The sequence below is a fragment of the Oncorhynchus clarkii genome, chromosome 10, assembly GCF_045791955.1.
Source record: "Oncorhynchus clarkii lewisi isolate Uvic-CL-2024 chromosome 10, UVic_Ocla_1.0, whole genome shotgun sequence".
Lineage (NCBI taxonomy): Eukaryota > Metazoa > Chordata > Actinopteri > Salmoniformes > Salmonidae > Oncorhynchus > Oncorhynchus clarkii.
Genome location: NC_092156.1, coordinates 73,057,917 through 73,083,203, shown reverse-complemented (window position 1 = coordinate 73,083,203; position 25,287 = coordinate 73,057,917). Strand labels below are relative to the sequence as shown.

The following is a 25,287-nucleotide window of genomic DNA, read 5'->3' as shown; positions in this document are numbered from 1 at the left end:
CACCTGGTCACTCTACCATAAAGGCCTGATTGTTGGAGGGCTGCAGAGATGATTGTCCTTCTGGAAGGTTCTCCCATCTCCACAGAGGAACTCTGGAACTCTGTTAGAGTGACCATCAGGTTCTTGGTCACCTCCCTGACCAAGGCCCTTCTCCCCCGTTTGGTCGGGCGGCCAGTTCCGGGAAGAGTCTTGGTGGTTCCAAACTTCTTCCATTTCAGAATGATGGAGGCCACTGTGTTCTTGGGGAACTTCAATGCTGCAGAAATGTTTTGGTACCCTTTCCCAGATCTGAACCATGACACAATCCTGTCTCGGAGCTCTACGGACAATTCCATTGTCATGCACTGTCAACTGCGGGACCTTTATAAAGACAGGTGTGTGCCTTTCTAAATCATGTCCAATCAATTGAATTTACCACAGGTGGACTCCAATCAAGTTGTAGAAACATCTCAAGGATGATCAATGGAAACAGGATGCACCTGAGCTCAATTTCAAGGCCCATAGCAAAGTATTGCTATAAGTGATGTATTTATAAAAACCTGGTTTTGCTTTGTTCATTGTGGTGTATTGTGAAGATTGTGATGAAAAACATACATTTTAGAATAAGGCTGTAATGTAACAACATTTTGAAGAAAGTCAAGGTGTCTGAATACTTCCCAAAATGCACTGTAATACTTCAGAATATTTAGGCAAGTTAACTCCTAGTTAGCCGGCTAACCCCTTGATCCTGCTCTGTAGGATTACCCTCTTGAACTGAAGCAGCCCAGGACAATAGTAGCAGGTAGGGTGCAATCATCACAGTGTCAGAGGTACAACAACAGCACCTCTACTGTAGACAGGAACCATAGAGCCTAGTTTCAGCAGTCTGTCCAGTCCAATCATCACAGTGTCAGAGGTACAACAACAGCACCTCTACTGTAGACAGGAACCATAGAGCCTAGTTTCAGCAGTCTGTCCAGTCCAATCATCACAGTGTCAGAGGTACAACAACAGCACCTCTACTGTAGACAGGAACCATAGAGCCTAGTTTCAGCAGTCTGTCCAATCATCACAGTGTCAGAGGTACAACAACAGCACCTCTACTGTAGACAGGAACCATAGAGCCTAGTTTCAGCAGTCTGTCCAGTCCATTCCTCTCGGTCTCCTTCATTCAGAGTGTTTTAAATCGATAACATGACTTCTGAAAAGTAAGCTCACACCAAAAAAAAAGTAAGCTCACACCAAAAAGTAAGCTCACACCAAGCGGGTAGTCTCCTCCCTACTTCCCTCCTCCTGTTCTCCAGTCATCATACCCCAGAGAGATGGGTTCGGACAGTGGCGCTTCTATTCCCTCCATCCCTCAAATTGTCAATCAAGTGTCCATATGATCCTCTTCACTCCTCCTGCTTTTTAAAGCTGAAGTCACACACCAACGAGAGGTGATCGGAGGGGTAGTTGTACGACGGAAGCCTGTTGGGGCCAATCTGTTCCTCTGTAGGCATATCCAACACGGCGTCCACACTGAACGATTCTCTAGAGTACCAGATATAATCCAATGTGGTGCAACACTCTCCCGTCGGCCGGATCTTCCACGTGGTATAGGCCGGTTCCGAAAGCCCGTCCCGGCTTAACCGTTTATAGGCGGAGTCAAGGATCAACGGTGACGAGGCGAAACGATGGTAGACGTCCTCGGAAGGCACAGCGTTGAAGTCGCCGCAGACGAGGAGAGGGGTGTCTGTGCCTATGGGATCCGAAGGACCCCCCGGTGATTGGGTGAGGGTGGTGAGGTTCCGGAGAAGGTCGGAACCCTGGGCACTACGGAGACATTCCCAGCCGCTCCGGGCTTTGAGGTGCGTCACGGCAACACACAGCCGCCGGCCTGTCACCCTGCAACGCAGCGTCGTGACGACCGCCACCTGTAGGGAAGACAAATGCATTAAACAGTTAAGGGTTTACGTTCCAGTCTGTATTTTTTAACAATCTAAACAAACAGTGGCTGTCCAGGAGGAGGGTTGACCTCTGACCTCTCTTGCCTGTTATAAAATAGGATCCTGTCGGAGTCCTTCATTCCTTGAGGTAATCGACGTGCTTGTAAATCAGAGTTTCCATCCTATTAGACGTTGTCAGACCAGTGATTTACTTCAAGGAAGGAAGGACAGTTCGACTGGCATAGTTTTACAGACCTGGTTGGTGGGTGTGAAAAGGGCACACAGCCGGACATTCACACTGTCCACCAAGTCCAACCGGGCTTCATCGTAGAACAGAGCACATCCATCCGGACCGTTGTTGCCCTCCACATCCAAACACGGAGACCAGGGCTTGGGGCAGAAGTTGCCGCGGTAACCCAGGCTGGCCAGGATTGGCTGGAAGGTGTCGTAGTAGTGGTCGACTTCCTGTAGACACAGGATGTGAGGTCGGTAGGTGAGGATCTCTTCTAGGATGAGGTATTTACGCTCCGCCCAGTTCAGGGCTTCCAGGGGACAGTTGACAAAACTGTCCATGCCTTCACCTAGAGCTGGAGGGAGAGAGAATTCATCCGTCAGTCCATCCATCCATCTCACTGTCCTCGATGCCAATTAAAATGAGCAATAATATACCATTTAATAGCCCTGAATGAGATGAAACGTTCATGACTATTTTTTACTAAAGAAAGGCTACAATTTAAAAAAAAAAAAACATATTTACCTTGAGCCAGTATGTTCCACTGCATAACTCTGATGGTCCTCTGGGTGGCATCGTTGTCCACTTCCTCCCTGTCCACCTCTCCCTCCCCGGGGCAGATGAAGGCTCTGAGGAGGCGAGGAGGCCTGTCCCGTAGAGCCTCCTCACACTCCCTCAGCAGCTCCAGGGGGTGCCCCCCCGGGGGAGAGTGACACCCCTGTAAGGGGGAGGGGTGCTGGGCCAGCGGGGTGGTAGTGGTGCTGGTGCTGACTAAGGTCTGGGCCAGGGAGCTGTAGAGTCTACTGGCACCACTGCCCATTGGACAGACTGGAGAGAGACAGAGAGAGGGAGTAGGGAGATGAGTTACAACAATAACATGATCACATGATCTTTTACAGGACACTTTAAGTCCCAAACTATTTTAACCACAACTCTCAGTGATCCCCACAACATAGAACCACACAAAGGGCCAACAAGGGTAGCCCGAGGTTGATTCCATCCCAGAAATAGGTGTCAGTCTCTAGGGAGAAGTCCTGCGAACCCTGGGCCTCACTCCCCACGTGTCTGGTTCCTCACACTGTAACAGGGCCTAGTGTTGTACTGATCCATGTCTACTGAAGCTTTTCCCTACACACTGATCTTAGGTCAGTTTTCCCTCCAGCCCTTTATGGTTAAGGATTTCAGGAAGCTGATCCTAGATCTGTGCTTAAGGGTGACATTTATCCTCTCTCTCTCAATTCAGGGAGGATCTGACTAACCTTGGTCAATCAGGAGTAAGTTCAAAGGTGAGATTGGGGTTGTTGCCAGGTGAAGGGGTAAAGGTCACCTATTGACTCGTCATTTGACTTGGAACACAGAACATATTGACAACCAAGGGCCGTTTTGTTTTCGCCCCAGAAAGTTGTCTATGAAAAACACTATCTGAATAGGACATCTATGGGTGGACTATCGGAACGGTGTGTGTGTTTGCAAGGCAAATTGTGTGGTTCAGTTCATGTGTGGATACAGAAAGACTGCTTGTTAGCTGGTTCTGACTGCCACAGCTGGCTGATGTGCCTTACCTTGTCCTGGGACAACAGTAGCTCTGTGTGCTATGAGGGAGTGTGTGTGTCATCTCTGGTTTCAGACAGTCAGTGTATATGTGTGTTTCCTTCCTCCATAGTGTGTGTGTGTCTCATCTCTGGTTTCAGACAGTCAGTGTATATGTGTTTCCTTCCTCCATAGTGTGTGTGTTCTTTTGGCTCCGTCTCGCTCCACTTTCAGTCGGTGTGTGTGTGTGTGTGTGTACTATTTATTTCCCTGCTGTCAGTTTGTGTGCCAGTTCCTCTTTACTCTCAACTAGTCACATGCACCAGTGACCCTACAGCCCAGTTTGTAGTGACTGTGTGTGTGTGTGAGCACATGGACAACAGTATGCTGTGAGATAAACATGACTGTCAGCTGACTGTGTGTTCCTCTTCTTGCCCACTCTGGACACATGAACCAGTAAGGTTCAGTTTATAAAGGACTACATCTCCCAGCTCTTACATGAACCAGTAAGGCTCAGTTTATAAAGGACTACATCTCCCAGCTCTTACATGAACCAGTAAGGCTCAGTTTATAAAGGACTACATCTCCCAGCTCTCACATGAACCAGTAAGGCTCAGTTTATAAAGGACTACATCTCCCAGCTCTCACACGAACCAGTAAGGCTCCTTTTTTTACATGACTACATATCCCGGTCTAATGGCAGCTTGTAGTTGGACTACATCTCCCAGCTCTGTCTAGTCTTCATTGTTTCTAAATTCTAGTTGAATCTCTGATGGCCTTCAGTTGAACTGGATTAGCCTCATCTAGTCCCCTGACATTAGTATCTCTCTACCTCAATACTGATCTAGGGTCAGTATGGCTATTAACCTCATGAAGGTAAAAGGTTATGTCAGGCGAAGGGTGATCTGATCCTAGATCTGTGGTTAATGGAAACTCCTGAGTATCTATGAATGGTGAATCAACCCATATAAAACGGGAAGGGTGATCTGATCCTAACTGGTGTTTCGGCTCCCAAGAGGAGCAGTTGTCTAAGGCACTGCATCTCAGTGCCAGAGGTGTCACTACAGACCCTGGTTTGATCCCGGGCTGTATCACAACCGGTGGTGATCGTGAGTCCCATAGGGCAGAGTACAATTGGCCCAGTGTCGTCCGGCTTAAGGGAGGGTTTGGCCGGGGTAGGCTGTCATTGTAAAATAAGAATTTGTTCTTCACTGACTTGCCAAGTTAAATACAGTTAAATACAAAAGAATGTATGAGTAAATCAAAACCTAAAACTATTAGGTAGGTTACTAAGCAACAAACAGACCTTTTGTTGACATTACCACTAAAACCTCATCTCTGTGCCAAGACCAATAGCCATCCAGAAACAGTCAGTGGTCAGCAGTTTAACTATCTGCCGTTTGTTCTATTGCTGATTCCTGACGATCTCATACTGGCCCATATGTCCTGAGGATCTCATACTGGCCCATAGGTCCTGAGGATCTCATACTGGCCCATAGGTCCTGAGGATCTCATACTGGCCCATATGTCCTGAGGATCTCATACTGGCCCATAGGTCCTGAGGATCTCACACTGGCCCATAGGTCCTGAGGATCTCATACTGGCCCATAGGTCCTGAGGATCTCATACTGGCCCATATGTCCTGAGGATCTCATACTGGCCCATATGTCCTGAGGATCTCATACTGGCCCATAGGTCCTGAGGATCTCATACTGGCCCATAGGTCCTGAGGATCTCATACTGGCCCATAGGTCCTGAGGATCTCATACTGGCCCATAGGTCCTGAGGATCTCATACTGGCCCATATGTCCTGAGGATCTCATACTGGCCCATATGTCCTGAGGATCTCATACTGGCCCATAGGTCCTGAGGATCTCATACTGGCCCATAGGTCCTGAGGATCTCATACTGGCCCATAGGTCCTGAGGATCTCATACTGGTCCTGAGGATCTCATACTGGTCCTGAGGATCTCATACTGGCCCATAGGTCCTGAGGATCTCACACTGGCCCATAGGTCCTGAGGATCTCACACTGGCCCATAGGTCCTGAGGATCTCATACTGGCCCATAGGTCCTGAGGATCTCATACTGGCCCATAGGTCCTGAGGATCTCATACTGGCCCATAGGTCCTGAGGATCTCATACTGGCCCATAGGTCCTGAGGATCTCATACTGGCCCATAGGTCCTGAGGATCTCACACTGGCCCATAGGTCCTGACGATCTCATACTGGCCCATAGGTCCTGAGGATCTCATACTGGCCCATAGGTCCTGAGGATCTCATACTGGCCCATAGGTCCTGAGGATCTCATACTGGCCCATAGGTCCTGAGGATCTCATACTGGCCCATAGGTCCTGAGGATCTCATACTGGCCCATAGGTCCTGAGGATCTCATACTGGCCCATAGGTCCTGAGGATCTCATACTGGCCCATAGGTCCTGAGGATCTCATACTGGCCCATAGGTCCTGAGGATCTCATACTGGCCCATATGTCCTGAGGATCTCATACTGGCCCATAGGTCCTGAGGATCTCACACTGGCCCATAGGTCCTGAGGATCTCACACTGGCCCATAGGTCCTGAGGATCTCATACTGGCCCATAGGTCCTGAGGATCTCATACTGGCCCATATGTCCTGAGGATCTCATACTGGCCCATAGGTCCTGACGATCTCATACTGGCCCATAGGTCCTGAGGATCTCATACTGGCCCATAGGTCCTGAGGATCTCATACTGGCCCATAGGTCCTGAGGATCTCATACTGGCCCATAGGTCCTGAGGATCTCATACTGGCCCATAGGTCCTGAGGATCTCATACTGGCCCATAGGTCCTGAGGATCTCATACTGGCCCATAGGTCCTGAGGATCTCATACTGGCCCATAGGTCCTGAGGATCTCATACTGGCCCATAGGTCCTGAGGATCTCACACTGGCCCATAGGTCCTGAGGATCTCATACTGGCCCATAGGTCCTGAGGATCTCATACTGGCCCATAGGTCCTGAGGATCTCATACTGGCCCATAGGTCCTGAGGATCTCATACTGGCCCATAGGTCCTGAGGATCTCATACTGGCCCATAGGTCCTGAGGATCTCATACTGGCCCATAGGTCCTGAGGATCTCATACTGGCCCATAGGTCCTGAGGATCTCATACTGGCCCATATGTCCTGAGGATCTCATACTGGCCCATAGGTCCTGAGGATCTCACACTGGCCCATAGGTCCTGAGGATCTCACACTGGCCCATAGGTCCTGAGGATCTCATACTGGCCCATAGGTCCTGAGGATCTCACACTGGCCCATATGTCCTGAGGATCTCATACTGGCCCATAGGTCCTGACGATCTCATACTGGCCCATAGGTCCTGAGGATCTCATACTGGCCCATAGGTCCTGAGGATCTCATACTGGCCCATAGGTCCTGAGGATCTCATACTGGCCCATAGGTCCTGACGATCTCATACTGGCCCATAGGTCCTGAGGATCTCATACTGGCCCATAGGTCCTGAGGATCTCATACTGGCCCATAGGTCCTGAGGATCTCATACTGGCCCATAGGTCCTGAGGATCTCATACTGGCCCATAGGTCCTGAGGATCTCACACTGGCCCATAGGTCCTGACGATCTCATACTGGCCCATAGGTCCTGACGATCTCATACTGGCCCATAGGTCCTGACGATCTCATACTGGCCCATATGTCCTGAGGATCTCATACTGGCCCATAGGTCCTGAGGATCTCATACTGGCCCATAGGTCCTGAGGATCTCACACTGGCCCATATGTCCTGAGGATCTCACACTGGCCCATATGTCCTGAGGATCTCACACTGGCCCATAGGTCCTGAGGATCTCATACTGGCCCATAGGTCCTGAGGATCTCATACTGGCCCATATGTCCTGAGGATCTCATACTGGCCCATATGTCCTGAGGATCTCATACTGGCCCATAGGTCCTGAGGATCTCATACTGGCCCATAGGTCCTGAGGATCTCATACTGGCCCATAGGTCCTGAGGATCTCACACTGGCCCATAGGTCCTGAGGATCTCATACTGGCCCATAGGTCCTGAGGATCTCACACTGGCCCATAGGTCCTGAGGATCTCACACTGGCCCATATGTCCTGACGATCTCATACTGGCCCATATGTCCTGAGGATCTCACACTGGCCCATTGGTCCTGAGGATCTCATACTGGCCCATATGTCCTGAGGATCTCATACTGGCCCATATGTCCTGAGGACACACCACATGTCCCTATCTGTTGCTCTGAGACCAGGACATGGCTGTTTACCAGGGTGTGATGAGCAGGTGCATGGTTTGAACCAGAACTATGGTAACCAGGTCAGACACAGTGATGGGATAAAGGTTTTGCTCTTAAACAAATAGTGCACGTCGGTCTACATGTTCAGTGTGTCGGTCGCTGACAAATTAACCACATGCATCATATGGATATTTATCAACAGGATCCCTAGTCTCCGACCCCTAGTCTCCGACCCCCAGTCTCCGACCCCTAGTCTCCGACCCCCAGTCTCCGACCCCCAGTCTCCGACCCCTAGTCTCCGACCCCTAGTCTCCGACCCCTAGTCTCTGACCCCTAGTCTAAACAGATCTGAATCACTACTGCACCTCGTTCTGAATGAAGTCCCTCCATCTAAATGAATGGCAGCTCTGAAGACTCATCACAGAAAGACAACAGAGTTTACATACAGAGAGATGTCGCTAGCATCCCAGTCCCTTGCTTCACCTTGACAGTGACCAAGACAACTGTGTGCTTCTTAACCAACATAAACACCTCTAGGGGCCCTCGCAAAGTCTGACCTTATTGGGTGAAATAGAACACCCCTCCCCCAAACAACTCCGCTCTCAACCAAACAAGGATCCGACTACAACTGAAGAAAACATCACACTACCCGTTGTACCCAAAACATGAGGATATCCACAACAATATGAAGGAGAATTCATCTATTACATGACAACATCCAGGCGCTCAATCCGTTCAATAAACACCAGTGGTACTTGCAGTGTACTGGTGTTTCCCCTTTTAATTCACTGTCAGATAATCCCCATCTGCAACAAGTCACCTCCGACGTAAGAGAGCCTTTCCCATTACAACGACCAATATAAACCTGCTAACACAAGACTTCAATAAACACCAGTGGTACTTGCAGTGTACTGGTGTTTCCCCTTTTAATTCACTGTCAGATAATCCCCATCTGCAACAAGTCACCTCCGACGTAAGAGAGCCTTTCCCATTACAACGACCAATATAAACCTGCTAACACAAGACTTCAATAAACACCAGTGGTACTTGCAGTGTACTGGTGTTTCCCCTTTTAATTCACTGTCAGATAATCCCCATCTGCAACAAGTCACCTCCGACGTAAGAGAGCCTTTCCCATTACAACGACCAATATAAACCTGCTAACACAAGACTTCAATAAACACCAGTGGTACTTGCAGTGTACTGGTGTTTCCCCTTTTAATTCACTGTCAGATAATCCCCATCTGCAACAAGTCACCTCCGACGTAAGAGAGCCTTTCCCATTACAACGACCAATATAAACCTGCTAACACAAGACTTTAATAAACATACCACAGTCATGCTCACCATTAGTTTCCATCAGTCTCTTCCTTCCGTGTGTATCTGACTGACAGTCTTGAGAAAGAACCGTCAGTAAAATGTTGCTCAACGTTTGATAAACACTTGGTGTCTCGTCTCTCGTCGAGTGTGTGAGAGACGTACTCAGTGTGTTTCTGAGTGAGCTCAATGTTCACTACACCTTATAACCCAGAGGGAGGGCGGGAGGGCGGGAGGGAGGGAGAACAGAAAGAGGGAAGGGAGGGAGGGAAGGGGAGAGAGAGAGAGATTAGGAGGGAGGGCAGCAGTCCATATGAGGCTTCACCACAGATCATGTGCTTGGGGACAGGATATAAAGCTACACAATCTCAACCGCTGATTCACACACAGGGTGCGTTCTTGTATAAACAGATGTAGACGTAGGGAGGGTTATTTCACCACACAGGGTTTGTGGTTTGGTTCATGATAATAGAGTTAGTGGAATCAATGCCAGTCCTTAGCCAACAGCCACTTCAGCGTCACACACAGTTCCTCAATACGTCCAGAGACAGAACGGTGACATGAGATGTCCACAGACCCGTTGTATCTGCTCATGTTCCTGACCACAGATGACGTAGGAAAAACACATTTATTCAAGCATTTCCTACATTAAATTTTTCCACTTCATATTGTGTAACTGTCCTCTCCTTTCCTATCGTGTCTAACTGTCCTCTCCTTTCCTATCGTGTCTAACTGTCCTCTCCTTTCCTATCGTGTCTAACTGTCCTCTCCTTTCCTATCGTGTCTAACTGTCCTCTCCTTTCCTATCGTGTCTAACTGTCCTCTCCTTTCCTATCGTGTCTAACTGTCCTCTCCTTTCCTATCGTGTCTAACTGTCCTCTCCTTTCCTATCGTGTCTAACTGTCCTCTCCTTTCCTATCGTGTCTAACTGTCCTCTCCTCTCCTATCGTGTCTAACTGTCCTCCTCTCCTATCGTGTCTAACTGTCCTCCTCTCCTATCGTGTCTAACTGTCCTCCTCTCCTATCGTGTCTAACTGTCCTCTCCTATCATGTCTAACGGTCCTCTCCTATCATGTCTAACTGTCCTCTCCTCTCCTATCGTGTCTAACTGTCCTCCTCTCCTATCGTGTCTAACTGTCCTCTCCTATCATGTCTAACTGTCCTCGCCTATCATGTCTAACTGTCCTATCCTCTCCTATCCTCTCCTCTCCTATCATGTCTAACTGTCCTCTCCTATCATGTCGAACTGTCCTCTCCTCTCTTATCATGTCTAACTGTCCTCTCCTATCATGTCTAACTGTCCTCTCCTATCCTCTACTCTCCTATCATGTCTAACTGTCCTCTCCTCTCCTATCATGTCTAACTGTCCTCTCCTATCATGTCTAACTGTCCTATCCTCTCCTCTCCTATCATGTCTAACTGTCCTCTCCTCTCCTATCATGTCTAACTGTCCTATCCTCTCCTATCGTGTCTAACTGTCCTCTCCTCTCCTATCGTGTCTAACTGTCCTCTCCTATCATGTCTAACTGTCCTCTCCTATCATGTCTAACTGTCCTATCCTCTCCTATCCTCTCCTATCATGTCTAACTGTCCTCTCCTATCATGTCGAACTGTCCTCTCCTCTCCTATCCTCTACTCTCCTATCATGTCTAACTGTCCTCTCCTCTCCTATCATGTCTAACTGTCCTCTCCTATCATGTCTAACTGTCCTATCCTCTCCTCTCCTATCATGTCTAACTCTCCTCTCCTATCATGTCGAACTGTCCTCTCCTCACCTATCATGTGTAACTGTCCTATCCTCTCCTATCCTCTCCTCTCCTATCATGTCTAACTGTCCTCTCCTATCATGTCGAACTGTCCTCTCCTCTCCTATCATGTCTAACTGTCCTCTCCTCTCCTATCGTGTCTAACTGTCCTCTCCTCTCCTATCGTGTCTAACTGTCCTCTCCTCTCCTATCGTGTCTAACTGTCCTCTCCTCTCCTATCGTGTCTAACTGTCCTCTCCTATCATGTCTAACTGTCCTCTCCTATCATGTCTAACTGTCCTATCCTCTCCTCTCCTATCATGTCTAACTGTCCTCTCCTATCATGTCTAACTGTCCTCTCCTCTCCTATCCTCTACTCTCCTATCATGTCTAACTGTCCTCTCCTCTCCTATCATGTCTAACTGTCCTCTCCTATCATGTCTAACTGTCCTATCCTCTCCTCTCCTATCATGTCGAACTGTCCTCTCCTATCATGTCGAACTGTCCTCTCCTCTCCTATCATGTGTAACTGTCCTATCCTCTCCTATCCTCTCCTCTCCTATCATGTCTAACTGTCCTCTCCTATCATGTCGAACTGTCCTCTCCTCTCCTATCATGTCTAACTGTCCTCTCCTCTCCTATCATGTCGAACTGTCCTCTCCTATCATGTCGAACTGTCCTCTCCTCTCCTATCATGTCTAACTGTCCTATCCTCTCCTATCCTCTCATGTCTAACTGTCCTCTCCTCTCCTATCATGTCGAACTGTCCTCTCCTCTCCTATCGTGTCTAACTGTCCTCTCCTCTCCTATCATGTCGAACTGTCCTCTCCTCTCCTATCATGTCTAACTGTCCTATCCTCTCCTATCCTCTCCTCTCCTATCATGTCTAACTGTCCTCTCCTCTCCTATCATGTCTAACTGTCCTCTCCTCTCCTATCATGTCTAACTGTCCTCTTCTCTCTTATCATGTCTAACTGTCCTCTCCTATCATGTCTGTCCTCTTCTCTCTTATAATGTCTAACTGTCCTCTCCTCTCCTATCATGTCTAACTGTCCTCTCCTCTCCTATCATGTCTAACTGTCCTCTCCTCTCCTATCATGTCTAACTGTCCTCTTCTCTCTTATCATGTCTAACTGTCCTCTCCTATCATGTCTGTCCTCTTCTCTCTTATAATGTCTAACTGTCCTCTCCTCTCCTATCATGTCTAACTGTCCTCTCCTCTCCTATCATGTCTAACTGTCCTCTCCTCTCCTATCATGTCTAACTGTCCTCTCCTCTCCTATCATGTCTAACTGTCCTCTCCTCTCCTATCATGTCTAACTGTCCTCTCCTCTCCTATCATGTCTAACTGTCCTCTTCTCTCTTATCATGTCTGTCCTCTTCTCTCTTATAATGTCTAACTGTCCTCTCCTCTCCTATCATGTCTAACTGTCCTCTCCTCTCCTATCATGTCTAACTGTCCTCTCCTCTCCTATCATGTCTAACTGTCCTCTTCTCTCTTATCATGTCTAACTGTCCTCTCCTATCATGTCTGTCCTCTTCTCTCTTATAATGTCTAACTGTCCTCTCCTCTCCTATCATGTCTAACTGTCCTCTCCTCTCCTATCATGTCTAACTGTCCTCTCCTCTCCTATCATGTCTAACTGTCCTCTCCTCTCATGTCTAACTGTCCTCTCCTCTCTTATCATGTCTAACTGTCCTCTCCTCTCCTATCGTGTCTAACTGTCCTCTTCTCTCCTATCATGTCTAACTGTCCTCTCCTCTCATGTCTAACTGTCCTCTCCTCTCGGTCTCCCTATCTTGAGGGAGGATGGGGAGTAAGTCTCACGGATTCCCCTAATCTTTGTCGGCTGGGTAGCAGGACTTTCATGCCCGTACGGGAGTTGTAGCGATGAGACAACATAGTAGCTACTAAACAATTGGATACCACGAAAATGGGGAGAAAAAAATATATATTTTTAAATGAAATGAAACAGATGGAGGCCCAGCTAAAATAGTCAATAAAGTTTATTCACGACATGTCATATCTTATCGGAGAGAAGGGCAGAGACAGAGACAGACAGACAAGGGCAGATCAGAGCAGACTGTGTGTGAAGGGTAGATCAGAGCAGACAGACTGTGTGAGAAGGGTAGATCAGAGCAGACAGACTGTGTGAGAAGGGTAGATCAGAGCAGACAGACTGTGTGAGAAGAGTAGATCAGAGCAGACAGACTGTGTGAGAAGGGTAGATCAGAGCAGACAGACTGTGTGAGAAGAGTAGATCAGAGCAGACAGACTGCGTGAGAAGGGTAGATCAGAGCAGACAGACTGTGTGAGAAGGGTAGATCAGAGCAGACAGACTGTGTGAGAAGGGCAGATCAGAGCAGACAGACTGTGTGAAGAGTAGATCAGAGCAGACAGACTGTGTGAGAAGGGTAGATCAGAGCAGACAGACTGTGTGAGAAGGGTAGATCAGAGCAGACAGACTGTGTGAGAAGGGTAGATCAGAGCAGACAGACGGTGTGAGAAGGGCACATCAGAGAAGCAGAGGGGATGGAACACACAGTACACTGCCAGGGTGGAAATGTCAATGTGTCACGCACGGATAAAGTGACACTGTCTGAGTGAACATCTCTCTGAGACGGTGTGTCTGTGTACTGTGTGTACTGTGTGCTGTGTGTGTGTGTACTGTGTGTGTGTGTACTGTGTGTGTGTGTATTGTGTGTGGGTGGGTGAGAGAGAGTACATACCAGTGTGTCCTTCAATTAAATGCCAGATAACTTTCCACTGGCTTACCTGCTCATGTCATTTCTATACCACTTGGCCCTAATATTAGAAATTAATAGACCAATTAACTAATATATATATATATATATATATATATATATATATATATATATATATATATATATATATATATATACACACACACACACACACACACACACACACACACACACACACACACACACACACACACACACACACACACACACACCCAGTTGAAGTCGGAAGTTTACATACACCTTAGCCAAATACATTTGAACTCAGTTTTTCACAATTCCTGACATTTAATCCAAGTAAAAATTCCCTGTCGTAGGTCTGTTAGAATCACCACTTTATTTTAAGAATGTGAAATGTCAGAATAATACTGGAGAGAATGATTTATTTCAGCTTGTATTTCTTTCATCACATTCCCAGTGGGTCAAAAGTTTACATACACTCAATTAGTATTTGGTAACATTGCCTTTAAATTGTTTAACTTGGGTCAAATGTTTTGGGTAGTCTTCCACAAGCTTCCCACAATAAGTTGGGTGAGTTTTGGCCCATTCCTCCTGACAGAGCTGGTGTAATTGAGTCAGGTTTGTAGGCCTCCTTGCTCGCACACGCTTTTTCCATTCTGCCCACATATTTTTGATAGGATTAAGGTCAGGGCTTTGTGATGGCCACTCCAATACCTTGACTTTGTTGTCCTTAAGACATTTTGACACAACTTTGGAAGTATGCTTGGGGTCATTGTCCATTTGGAAGACCCATTTGCGACCAAGCTTTAACTTCCTGACTGATGTCTTGAGATGTTGCTTCAATATATCCACATCATTTTCCTACCTCATGATGCCAACTATTTTGTGAGGTGCACCAGTCCCTCCTGCAGCAAAGCACCCCCACAACATGATGCTGCCACCCCCACAACATGATGCTGCCACCCCGTGCTTCACGGTTGGGATGGTTTTCTTCAGCTTGCAAGAATCCCCCTTTTTCCTCTAGATATAACTAGACCCATCTAACTAGACTACACCCATCTATACAACTAGGCCCTAGATATAACTAGACTACACACATCTATACCACTAGACTACACCCATCTATACCACTAGACTACACCCATCTATATCACTAGACTACACCACTAGACCTATCTATACCACTAGGACCTAGATATAACCAGACCCATCTAACTAGACTACACCCATCCATATTACTAGATTACACCCATCTATACCACTAGGCTACACCCATCTATACCACTAGACTACACCACTAGACCTATCTAACTAGACTACACCCATCTATACCACTAGGACCTAAATATAACTAGACCCATCTAACTAGACTACACCCATCTATACCACTAGATTACACCCATCTATACCACTAGACTACACCCATCTATACCACTAGACTACACCACTAGACCTATCTAACTAGACTACACCCATCTATACCACTAGGACCTAAATATAACTAGACCCATCTAACTAGACTACACCCATCTATACCACTAGACTACACCCATCTATACCACTAGACCTATCTAACTAGACTACACCCATCTATACAACTAGACTACACCCATCTATACAACTAGACCCATCTAACTAGACTACACCCATCTATACCACTAGACTAGACCCATCTATACAACTAGGACCTAGATATAGCTAGACTACACCCATCTATACCACTAGGCCCTAGATATAGCTAGACTACACCCATCTATACAACTAGACTACACCACTAGACCCATCTATACCACTAGACTAGACCCATCTATACCACTAGGCCCTAGATATAGCTAGACTACACCCATCTATACAACTAGACTACACCACTAGACCCATCTAACTAGACTACACCCATCTATACAACTAGGACCTAGATATAACTAGACTACACCCATCTATACCACTAGACTACACCCATCTATACCACTAGACCTATCTAACTAGACTACACCCATCTATACAACTAGGACCTAGATATAACTAGACTACACCCATCTATACCACTAGACCCTAGATACAACTAGACTACACCCATCTATACAACTAGACTACACCACTAGACCCATCTATACCACTAGACTAGACCCATCTATACCACTAGGCCCTAGATATAGCTAGACTACACCCATCTATACAACTAGACTACACCACTAGACCCATCTAACTAGACTACACCCATCTATACAACTAGGACCTAGATATAACTAGACTACACCCATCTATACCACTAGACCTATCTAACTAGACTACACCCATCTATACAACTAGGACCTAGATATAACTAGACTACACCCATCTATACCACTAGACTACACCCATCTATACAACTAGGCCCTAGATACAACTAGACTACACCCATCTATACCACTAGGCCCTAGATATAACTAGACTACACCCATCTATACCACTAGACTAGACCCATCTATACCACTAGGCCCTAGATATAACTAGACTACACCCATCTATACCACTAGGACCTAGATATAACTAGACTACACCCATCTATACCACTAGACTAGACCCATCTATACCACTAGGCCCTAGATATAACTAGACTACACCCATCTATACCACTAGGACCTAGATATAACTAGACTACACCCATCTATACCACTAGACTAGACCCATCTATACCACTAGGCCCTAGATATAACTAGACTACACCACTAGACCCATCTATACCACTAGACTAGACCCATCTATACCACTAGACCCTAGATATAGCTAGACTACACCACTAGACCCATCTATACCACTAGACTAGACCCATCTATACCACTAGGCCCTAGATATAACTAGACTACACCACTAGACCCATCTATACCACTAGACTAGACCCATCTATACCACTAGACCCTAGATATAGCTAGACTAGACCCATCTATACAACTAGACCCATCTATACCACTAGACTAGACCCATCTATACCACTAGACCCTAGATATAGCTAGACTAGACCCTTAGGACCAAACATTGGCTGGCTATATAAATGATGGTTAACACTGATACTGCTTGACTGCCCACACAGAACTCAATGTTTTTTGTAATGACACGTGATGTGAGAGATACTCAACAGTTCCCAAAGCCACTCTACCATCATACAACCTCGAGGTCGTACCAGGTCCGTCCATCTCACACCAGGTCTCATCCCTACAGAGAACGGGATGTCATTTTAAGAAGGACGTCTAAGCTGATCCATCCATTGTCTACAAAACATTCCGGCTACGCTGTAGAATTCCAGAATAGAACACCGCTGGGAATGTCTTCTAAAATCAAACACACACCACCATTCTACAATACAGGTTTCCAAAAACATAACCTCTACAGATGTATTTAAACACAGCTAATCCTCTACTATATTACACAACAGCTGCCTCAGATACACAGACATGGTGTGCCATCGACTAGTTCTGGTTAAACAGGCAGGCTTGAACAGGCCTGGTACTAACTGGGAGGGAACCATATGTTCTGATTACTCAACTGTTACATAGCCCTTGATAAAAGGACCAGAGCCAACAGGAGGCTGGGTGTCAACCCAGTAACGCAGCTAGCAGGTCTCTACTGGAGCACGGTGAGGGATGGGCCCAGTAACCCAGCTAGCAGGTCTCTACTGGAGCACGGTGAGGGATGGGCCCAGTAACCCAGCTAGCAGGTCTCTACTGGAGCACGGTGAGGGATGGGCCCAGTAACCCAGCTAGCAGGTCTCTACTGGAGCGCGGTGAGGGACGGGCCCAGTAACCCAGCTAGCAGGTCTCTACTGGAGCACGGTGGGGGACGGGCCCAGTAACCCAGCTAGCAGGTCTCTACTGGAGCCCAGTAACGCAGCTAGCAGGTCTCTACTGGAGCACGGTGAAGGACGGGCCCAGTAACGCAGCTAGCAGGTCTCTACTGGAGCACGGTGAGGGACGGGCCCAGTAACCCAGCTAGCAGGTCTCTACTGGAGCACGGTGAGGGACGGGCCCAGTAACGCAGCTAGGAGGTCTCTACTGGAGCGCAATGAGGGACGGGCCCAGTAACCCAGCTAGGAGGTCTCTACTGGAGCACGGGCCCAGTAACGCAGCTAGCAGGTCTCTACTGGAGCATGGTGAGGGACGGGCCCAGTAACGCAGCTAGCAGGTCTCTACTGGAGCACGGTGAGGGACGGGCCCAGTAACCCAGCTAGCAGGTCTCTACTGGAGCGCGGTGAGGGACGGGCCCAGTAACCCAGATAGCAGGTCTCTACTGGAGCGCGGTGAGGGACGGGCCCAGTAACCCAGATAGCAGGTCTCTACTGGAGCGCGGTGAGGGACGGGCCCAGTAACGCAGCTAGAAGGTCTCTACTGGAGCGCGGTGAGGGACGGGCCCAGTAACGCAGCTAGCAGGTCTCTACTGGAGCGCGGTGAGGGACGGGCCCAGTAACGCAGCTAGCAGGTCTCTACTGGAGCGCGGTGAGGGACGGGCCCAGTAACCCAGCTAGCAGGTCTCTACTGGAGCGCGGTGAGGGACGGGCCCAGTAACGCAGCTAGCAGGTCTCTACTGGAGCGCGGTGAGGGACGGGCCCAGTAACCCAGCTAGCAGGTCTCTACTGGAGCGCGGTGAGGGACGGGCCCAGTAACCCAGCTAGCAGGTCTCTACTGGAGCATGGTGAGGGATGGGCCCAGTAACCCAGCTAGCAGGTCTCTACTGGGATGGGTATAGTTGTGACATTCAAATGGTTTTAATGGTCTCCAAAACCTTCAATTGTAACCTCTGGTCTAGTTGTTCTACAAAAGGGCCAGATCAAACCCCTACAGCGTTTCCACTGGGTAATCTAGACATCTACCCGATCAGCCTCCTACAGCGTTTCCACTGGGTGATCTAGACATCTACCAGATCAGCCTCCTACAGCGTTTCCACTGGGTGATCTAGACATCTACCCGATCAGCCTCCTACAGCGTTTCCACTGGGTGATCTAGACATCTACCCGATCAGCCTCCTACAGCGTTTCCACTGGGTGATCTAGACATCTACCCGATCAGCCTCCTGCAGCGTTTCCACTGGGTGATCTAGACATCTACCCGATCAGCCTCCTACAGCGTTTCCACTGGGTGATCGAGACATCTACCCGATCAGCCTCCTACAGCGTTTCCACTGGGTGATCTAGACATCTACCAGATCAGCCTCCTACAGCGTTTCCACTGGGTGATCTAGACATCTACCAGATCAGCCTCCTACAGCGTTTCCACTGGGTGATCTAGACATCTACCAGATCAGCCTCCTACAGCGTTTCCACTGGGTGATCTCGACATCTACCCGATCAGCCTCCTACAGCGTTTCCACTGGGTGATCTAGACATCTACCAGATCAGCCTCCTACAGCGTTTCCACTGGGTGATCTCGACATCTACCAGATCAGCCTCCTACAGCGTTTCCACTGGATGATCTCGACATCTACCAGATCAGCCTCCTACAGCGTTTCCACTGGGTGATCTAGACATCTACCAGATCAGCCTCCTACAGCGTTTCCACTGGGTGATCTCGACATCTACCAGATCAGCCTCCTACAGCGTTTCCACTGGGTGATCTAGACATCTACCAGATCAGCCTCCTACAGCGTTTCCACTGGGTGATCTAGACATCTACCCGATCAGCCTCCTACAGCGTTTCCACTGGGTGATCTCGACATCTACCCGATCAGCCTCCTACAGCGTTTCCACTGGGTGATCTAGACATCTACCAGGTCAGCCTCCTACAGCGTTTCCACTGGGTGATCTAGACATCTACCAGATCAGCCTCCTACAGCGTTTCCACAGGGTGATCTAGACATCTACCCGATCAGCCTCCTACAGCGTTTCCACTGGGTGATCTCGACATCTACCCGATCAGCCTCCTACAGCGTTTCCACTGGGTGATCTAGACATCTACCAGATCAGCCTCCTACAGCGTTTCCACAGGGTGATCTAGACATCTACTAGATCAGCCTCCTACAGCATTTCCACTGGGTGATCTAGACATCTACCAGATCAGCCTCCTACAGCGTTTCCACTGGGTGATCTAGACATCTACCCGATCAGCCTCCTACAGCGTTTCCACTGGGTGATCTAGACATCTACCCGATCAGCCTCCTACAGCGTTTCCACTGGGTGATCTAGACATCTACTAGATCATGGAAGGGATTTGCTCGTGGCTAAAATGATTAAGTAAGTAAGTTAGGTCGGCCACACCATAAAGGGGCAGAGCCTACAACAGTGTTGCCACTAATGGGTTCCATCTATCCATCTCTAGAAAACTAAATTAAACGTGGTGGTTTCCCGGACACGGATAAAGCCTAGTCCTGGACTAAAAAGCACTTTCAATTGGGATTCTCTAATGAGCTTGCTTTTTAATCCAACGCCTAACCCCTATCCAGGAAACCACCCCCAAGGGTTTTGTCAGAGTTCTGCCATGAACAGACACAGGTCTGAAAGAGTCTGGTACCAACACGCAGGCCTACACGTCTTAGGAAAGTGTAGGAGCACGGTGAGGGAAGGTGTAGGGCAACAAGTTTGTTGAAGGCCCCAGTGCAGTTTGTTAAAGGCCCCAGTGCAGTTTGTCAAAGACCCCAGTGCAGTTTGTCAAAGGCCCCAGTGCAGTTTGTCAAAGGCCCCAGTGCAGTTTGCTAAAGGCCCCAGTGCAGTTTGCTAAAGGCCCCAGTGCAGTTTGTCAAAGGCCCCAGTGCAGTTTGTCAAAGGCCCCAGTGCAGTTTGTCAAAGGCCCCAGTGCAGTTTGTCAAAGGCCCCAGTGCAGTTTGCTAAAGGCCCCAGTGCAGTTTGCTAAAGGCCCCAGTGCAGTTTGTCAAAGGCCCCAGTGCAGTTTGTCAAAGGCCCCAGTGCAGTTTGCTAAAGGCCCCAGTGCAGTTTGTCAAAGGCCCCAGTGCAGTTTGTCAAAGGCCCCAGTGCAGTTTGTTAAAGGCCCCAGTGCAGTTTGTCAAAGGCCCCAGTGCAGTTTGTCAAAGGCCCCAGTGCAGTTTGTCAAAGGCCCCAGTGCAGTTTGTTAAAGGCCCCAGTGTAGTTTGTCAAAGGCCCAGTGCAGTTTGTCAAAGGCCCAGTGCAGTTTGTTAAAGGCCCCAGTGCAGTTTGTCAAAGGCCCAGTGCAGTTTGTCAAAGGCCCAGTGCAGTTTGTTAAAGGCCCCAGTGCAGTTTGTCAAAGGCCCAGTGCAGTTTGTTGAAGGCCCCAGTGCAGTTTGTCAAAGGCCCAGTGCAGTTTGTCAAAGGCCCAGTGCAGTTTGTTGAAGGCCCCAGTGCAGTTTGTCAAAGGCCCCAGTGCAGTTTGTCAAAGGCCCAGTGCAGTTTGTTAAAGGCCCCAGTGCAGTTTGTCAAAGGCCCAGTGCAGTTTGTTGAAGGCCCCAGTGCAGTTTGTCAAAGGCCCAGTGCAGTTTGTCGAAGGCCCCAGTGCAGTTTGTTGAAGGCCCCAGTGCAGTTTGTCAAAGGCCCCAGTGCAGTTTGTCAAAGGCCCAGTGCAGTTTGTCAAAGGCCCAGTGCAGTTTGTCAAAGGCCCAGTGCAGTTTGTCAAAGGCCCAGTGCAGTTTGTCAAAGGCCCAGTGCAGTTTGTCAAAGGCCCAGTGCAGTTTGTCAAAGGCCCAGTGCAGTTTGTCAAAGGCCCAGTGCAGTTTGTCAAAGGCCCAGTGCAGTTTGTCAAAGGCCCAGTGCAGTTTGTCAAAGGCCCAGTGCAGTTTGTCAAAGGCCCAGTGCAGTTTGTTGAAGGCCCCAGTGCAGTTTGAAGCTAGGGGGCACTATTTTTATTTTTGGAAAAATAACGTTCCCAAAGTAAAACGGCCTATTTCTCTTGACCAGATGCTAGAATATGAATATGAGCATGAACGACCACATTGCGTAAGTGGATAGGTGGGGGCTCTCAGAGTGAGTTGTGCGCAAAAGAGAAAGGCGGCCATTGTTCCTCCCGGTCCTAGTGAAAAGCCAACTGTCCCGGTTGATATATTATCAAATAAATATTTGAAAAACACCCTGAGGATTGATTATAAAAAAACGTTTGACATGTTTCTGTGGACATTATGGATATAATTTGGAATTTTTGTCTGCGTTGTCGAGACCGCTCTTTCCGGTGGATTCCTGGTCATAACGCACCAAACTAACGGAGGTATTTGGATATAAAAAACATCTTTATGGAACAAAAGGAACATTTGTTGTCTAACTGGGAGTCTCGTGAGTGAAAACATCCGAAGATCAAAGGTAAACGATTCATTTGATTGCTATTCTGATTTTCGTGACCAAGTTACCTGATGCTAAGTGTACTTATTGTTTTGTCGAGTGATCGATAAACTTACACAAACGCTTGGATTGCTTTCGCTGTAAAGCATAATTTCAAGATCTGAGACGACAGGGTGATTAACAAAAGGCTAAGCTGTGTTTTCCTATATTACACTTGTGATTTCATGAATATTTTCTAGTAATATTATTTGACTGTGGCGCTATGCTATTCAGCGTTGCTGATGACAATTATCCCGAATCCGGGATGGGTGGTTCAGAGGTTAATCCAATTGAGAATCTGTGGTATGACTTAAAGATTGTTGTACACGAGCGGAACCCATCCAACTTGAAGGAGCTGGAGCAGTTTTGCCTTGAAGAATGGACAGAAATCCCAGTGGCTAAATGTGCCAAGCTTATAGAGACATACCCCAAGAGACTTGCAGCTGTAATTGCTATAAAAGGAGGGGGGGGGGGGGGGGGGGGGGGGTGCATGCTCCAGTTCAGTTTTTGTCTTATTTCTTTCACAAAAAATATTTTGCATCTTCAAAGTGATTTACAACCCTCCCCCAAAAATTTTTTTAATTCCAGGTTATCAAACAACAATCTTACCCGCGAAGAGAGAAAGAGAGAAAGAGAGAGAGAGAGAGAGAGAGAGAGAGAGAGAGAGAGAGAGAGAGAGAGAAAAAAAACAGTTTGCTTGAGAGTAGGGTGTTATTACAGAACTGTTCCAGAGCCATGAAAAAGATCGAGAAAATGAAAGAGAGTTGAGCAACGGACCAACAGTAGAAGAGGTTCAGCTTCAAAAACATGGTTAGAATCCTGGTTGACAGACTACTGTTGAAACGTTCTATAAAACATGGTTAGAATCCTGGTAGACAGGCTACTGTTGAAACGTTCTATAAAACATGGTTAGAATCCTGGTAGACAGGCTACTGTTGAAACGTTCTATAAAACATGGTTAGAATCCTGGTAGACAGGCTACTGTTGAAACGTTCTATAAAACATGGTTAGAATCCTGGTAGACAGGCTACTGTTGAAACGTTCTATAAAACATGGTTAGAATCCTGGTAGACAGGCTACTGTTGAAGCGTTCTATAAAACACGGTTAGAATCCTGGTAGACAGGCTACTGTTGAAACGTTCTATAAAACATGGTTAGAATCCTGGTAGACAGGCTACTGTTGAAACGTTCTATAAAACATGGTTAGAATCCTGGTTGACAGGCTACTGTTGAAACGTTAACTTACCAGACTGGAGCTATCGTATCCTCAGCAGATTCACTGTGTGTGCGTTTCTTACTCCTGCGTGTCCAGTATGTGTGTGTGACCGTGTGGAGAAGCGTGGTAGCGCTGTGCTTTTCAACAGCTGCACTACAAGGTCATTGGAATGAGTCAGTGTGAAAACATGGGTTCTACTGTCACCTACTGGTGAACTGGAGAAACAGCAGCTATGTAGTAAATGACGTCCAGGTATGTTGGCGCAGGGCCAGAGCAAAAGCCTCCACACGCAAAGGTGAGATAGAGAACCAGGGGTAGGTAGCCTTTTCAAATCAGAGGCTGTGCTGGATGGATGTCTGCTGTTTCTCCTTCTCTAACATACCTGACCCAAATCTATGAACCCAGCTCCTGGTGTTAGAGTAGGGCTGGAGCAAAAGCCTGCAGTTGCCGTGTGAAAGGCGGAGGAGAGCCTTTGAAGTAATGCAAGCTCTCTGGGGGTTAAATGATTGGAATGACGTTTGGAATTTGTGGAACAAACATGCACATTCCCAATTTGCATAAATGTTGGCATTTATGTATATATAATATTCTTATAGTTTAAACGAGATTACCCCTGATACAATACCACTGGACATGAATCATAACTTTGTTGCATTTTCTAATGATGCTTTTAGAGTAGTGTCAGTCCAAAGAAATGTTACCAGCTTCGCTTATCAACAACAGCACAATTAACTATATTGTAGTGACTTGAACCCAACACTTAACGACCTTGTCAAGAGGTTTGGACCTCTTTGTGTAACGGGTTTTGATTTGACCCGATTTCGAGTCCCAATCGGGGCCACCCCCCGAATTTGCTAGGATATCTAAGTTACATCTTTACAAGATGCCCATCTTTAAATCAGTAAGAGAACATTTCAAACTTTAGCATTAAGTCTTGGATCGATAAGAGTTGAGACACCATTTATCTGACTCGTTGAGTGATTGTGCTGTAACATTGTTACTAAACCAACTCACCGTTTCCGGAACCTGCGAAGCGTTCCTGCCGTTTATTGTTAAGATTATCGATGTATGTCTCCGAATAATAAGGAGAACCGGCCCGTGAATTCAGCAACCCCGGGTTCATCACGAGCATGCCGTGGTTGGACGCACAGAAAGCCGGTAACTCTTTAGGCAGCGTCAGTAGACTACTTGACAGTCGTGACGCCGCAAGACTTTGATGATACATGGCGTTTGCAGGTGGTGGTTCCGTCTCTTTTTCACCGGGGCTTTGCCCACCTTTGGGGTAATCACTGTTTATCTCCCTGTGTGCGTGCATGTCGCGGATCGGATTACCGGTTAAAAGATATTCAAAAACGATGTTAACTTCTCTTTAGTAGTCTTGAGCCCTATGAGATTGGGCAAAAGGCGACACCTAATGTCTCCAGCTTCAGAAAAAGGACACTTCCCGTCACTCTTTCGTAACTAGGGACTCCGCTTCTCCTTTCATAATAACAGCAAGGCCTGCCAAGCAGGTTTGGGTGTCACTTAGTACAGAGGTTCTGTAACCACTTCTGATTCTGAAAGAAAAAACTATTCTGAAAGTAGCATTACTCTCTTTACACTGGCAACCATATACAACGCATATCGTGGTACTTGTGAAAAGTCAAGGAATATAATTACATTTTAAAATCCCTAAAAAATAAATACTGCATGGGTCTTAGTTTAATTTGCTTCCGCCTTGATCACACCGACAGTGTTAGGCATTTTTAGTACACCGTAAGTACCTTCGTGTCCAATGGAACGTTGCGTTTGCCCTGCAGTGCGTTCTTTGTTGCGCGCACGGTGACGTATGCGTGAAACTGTATGCGTTGACGGCTTGACAGAAATGGTAGCAGAAGGTGAATGTTGAACTTTTGTTGCACACATATCCAGATGATGCTTCGTACTATTTTCCGCTCAGTGTGATCAAGGCGTTAGTCCTCTATCGCAGGGTTTCTGAACTCGGTCCTTGGGTCCCCTCCTTGGTGCTCGTTTTGGGGGTTTTCCCCAGCAATACACAACTGATTCAAATAACCAACTCATCATCAAGCTTTAATCATTTGAATCAGCTGTGTAGTAGTGGGAAAAAAACTAA

The 25,287-nt window shown here is 47.6% G+C and overlaps 1 protein-coding gene across 2 annotated transcripts; it reads right to left on the bottom strand.

Annotated features, from left to right (window-relative positions):
- Positions 1 to 1,327: 1,327 nt before the first annotated feature.
- On the bottom strand, positions 1,328 to 23,298 carry LOC139419725 (nocturnin-like). Of its 2 annotated transcripts, none has more exons than XM_071169715.1 (4): positions 23,205 to 23,298; positions 2,665 to 2,967; positions 2,163 to 2,494; positions 1,328 to 1,895 (listed from the first exon to the last, which is right to left on the bottom strand). In XM_071169715.1, the coding sequence occupies exons 2-4, from the start codon at positions 2,957 to 2,959 to the stop codon at positions 1,374 to 1,376; spliced, it is 1,149 nt and encodes a 382-aa protein (XP_071025816.1). In that variant the 5' UTR covers positions 2,960 to 2,967; positions 23,205 to 23,298; the 3' UTR covers positions 1,328 to 1,373. The 2 variants fall into 2 exon arrangements, with proteins under 2 accessions (XP_071025816.1, XP_071025815.1); XM_071169714.1 differs by lacking the exon at positions 23,205 to 23,298 and adding an exon at positions 8,293 to 8,416.
- Positions 23,299 to 25,287: the final 1,989 nt, after the last annotated feature.

What these genes read in the sequence shown, in the direction of transcription:
- LOC139419725 (XM_071169714.1), bottom strand. Translation starts at nt 8,317, where the DNA reads ATGGAGGGACTTCATTCAGAACGAG. An exon ending in GGGACTTCATTCAGAACGAG is followed by an intron (nt 2,968 to 8,292) that starts GTGCAGTAGTGA and finishes GTCTCTCTCCAG; the next exon opens with TCTGTCCAATGGGCAGTGGT. An exon ending in TTTTCACACCCACCAACCAG is followed by an intron (nt 1,896 to 2,162) that starts GTCTGTAAAACT and finishes TCTTCCCTACAG; the next exon opens with GTGGCGGTCGTCACGACGCT.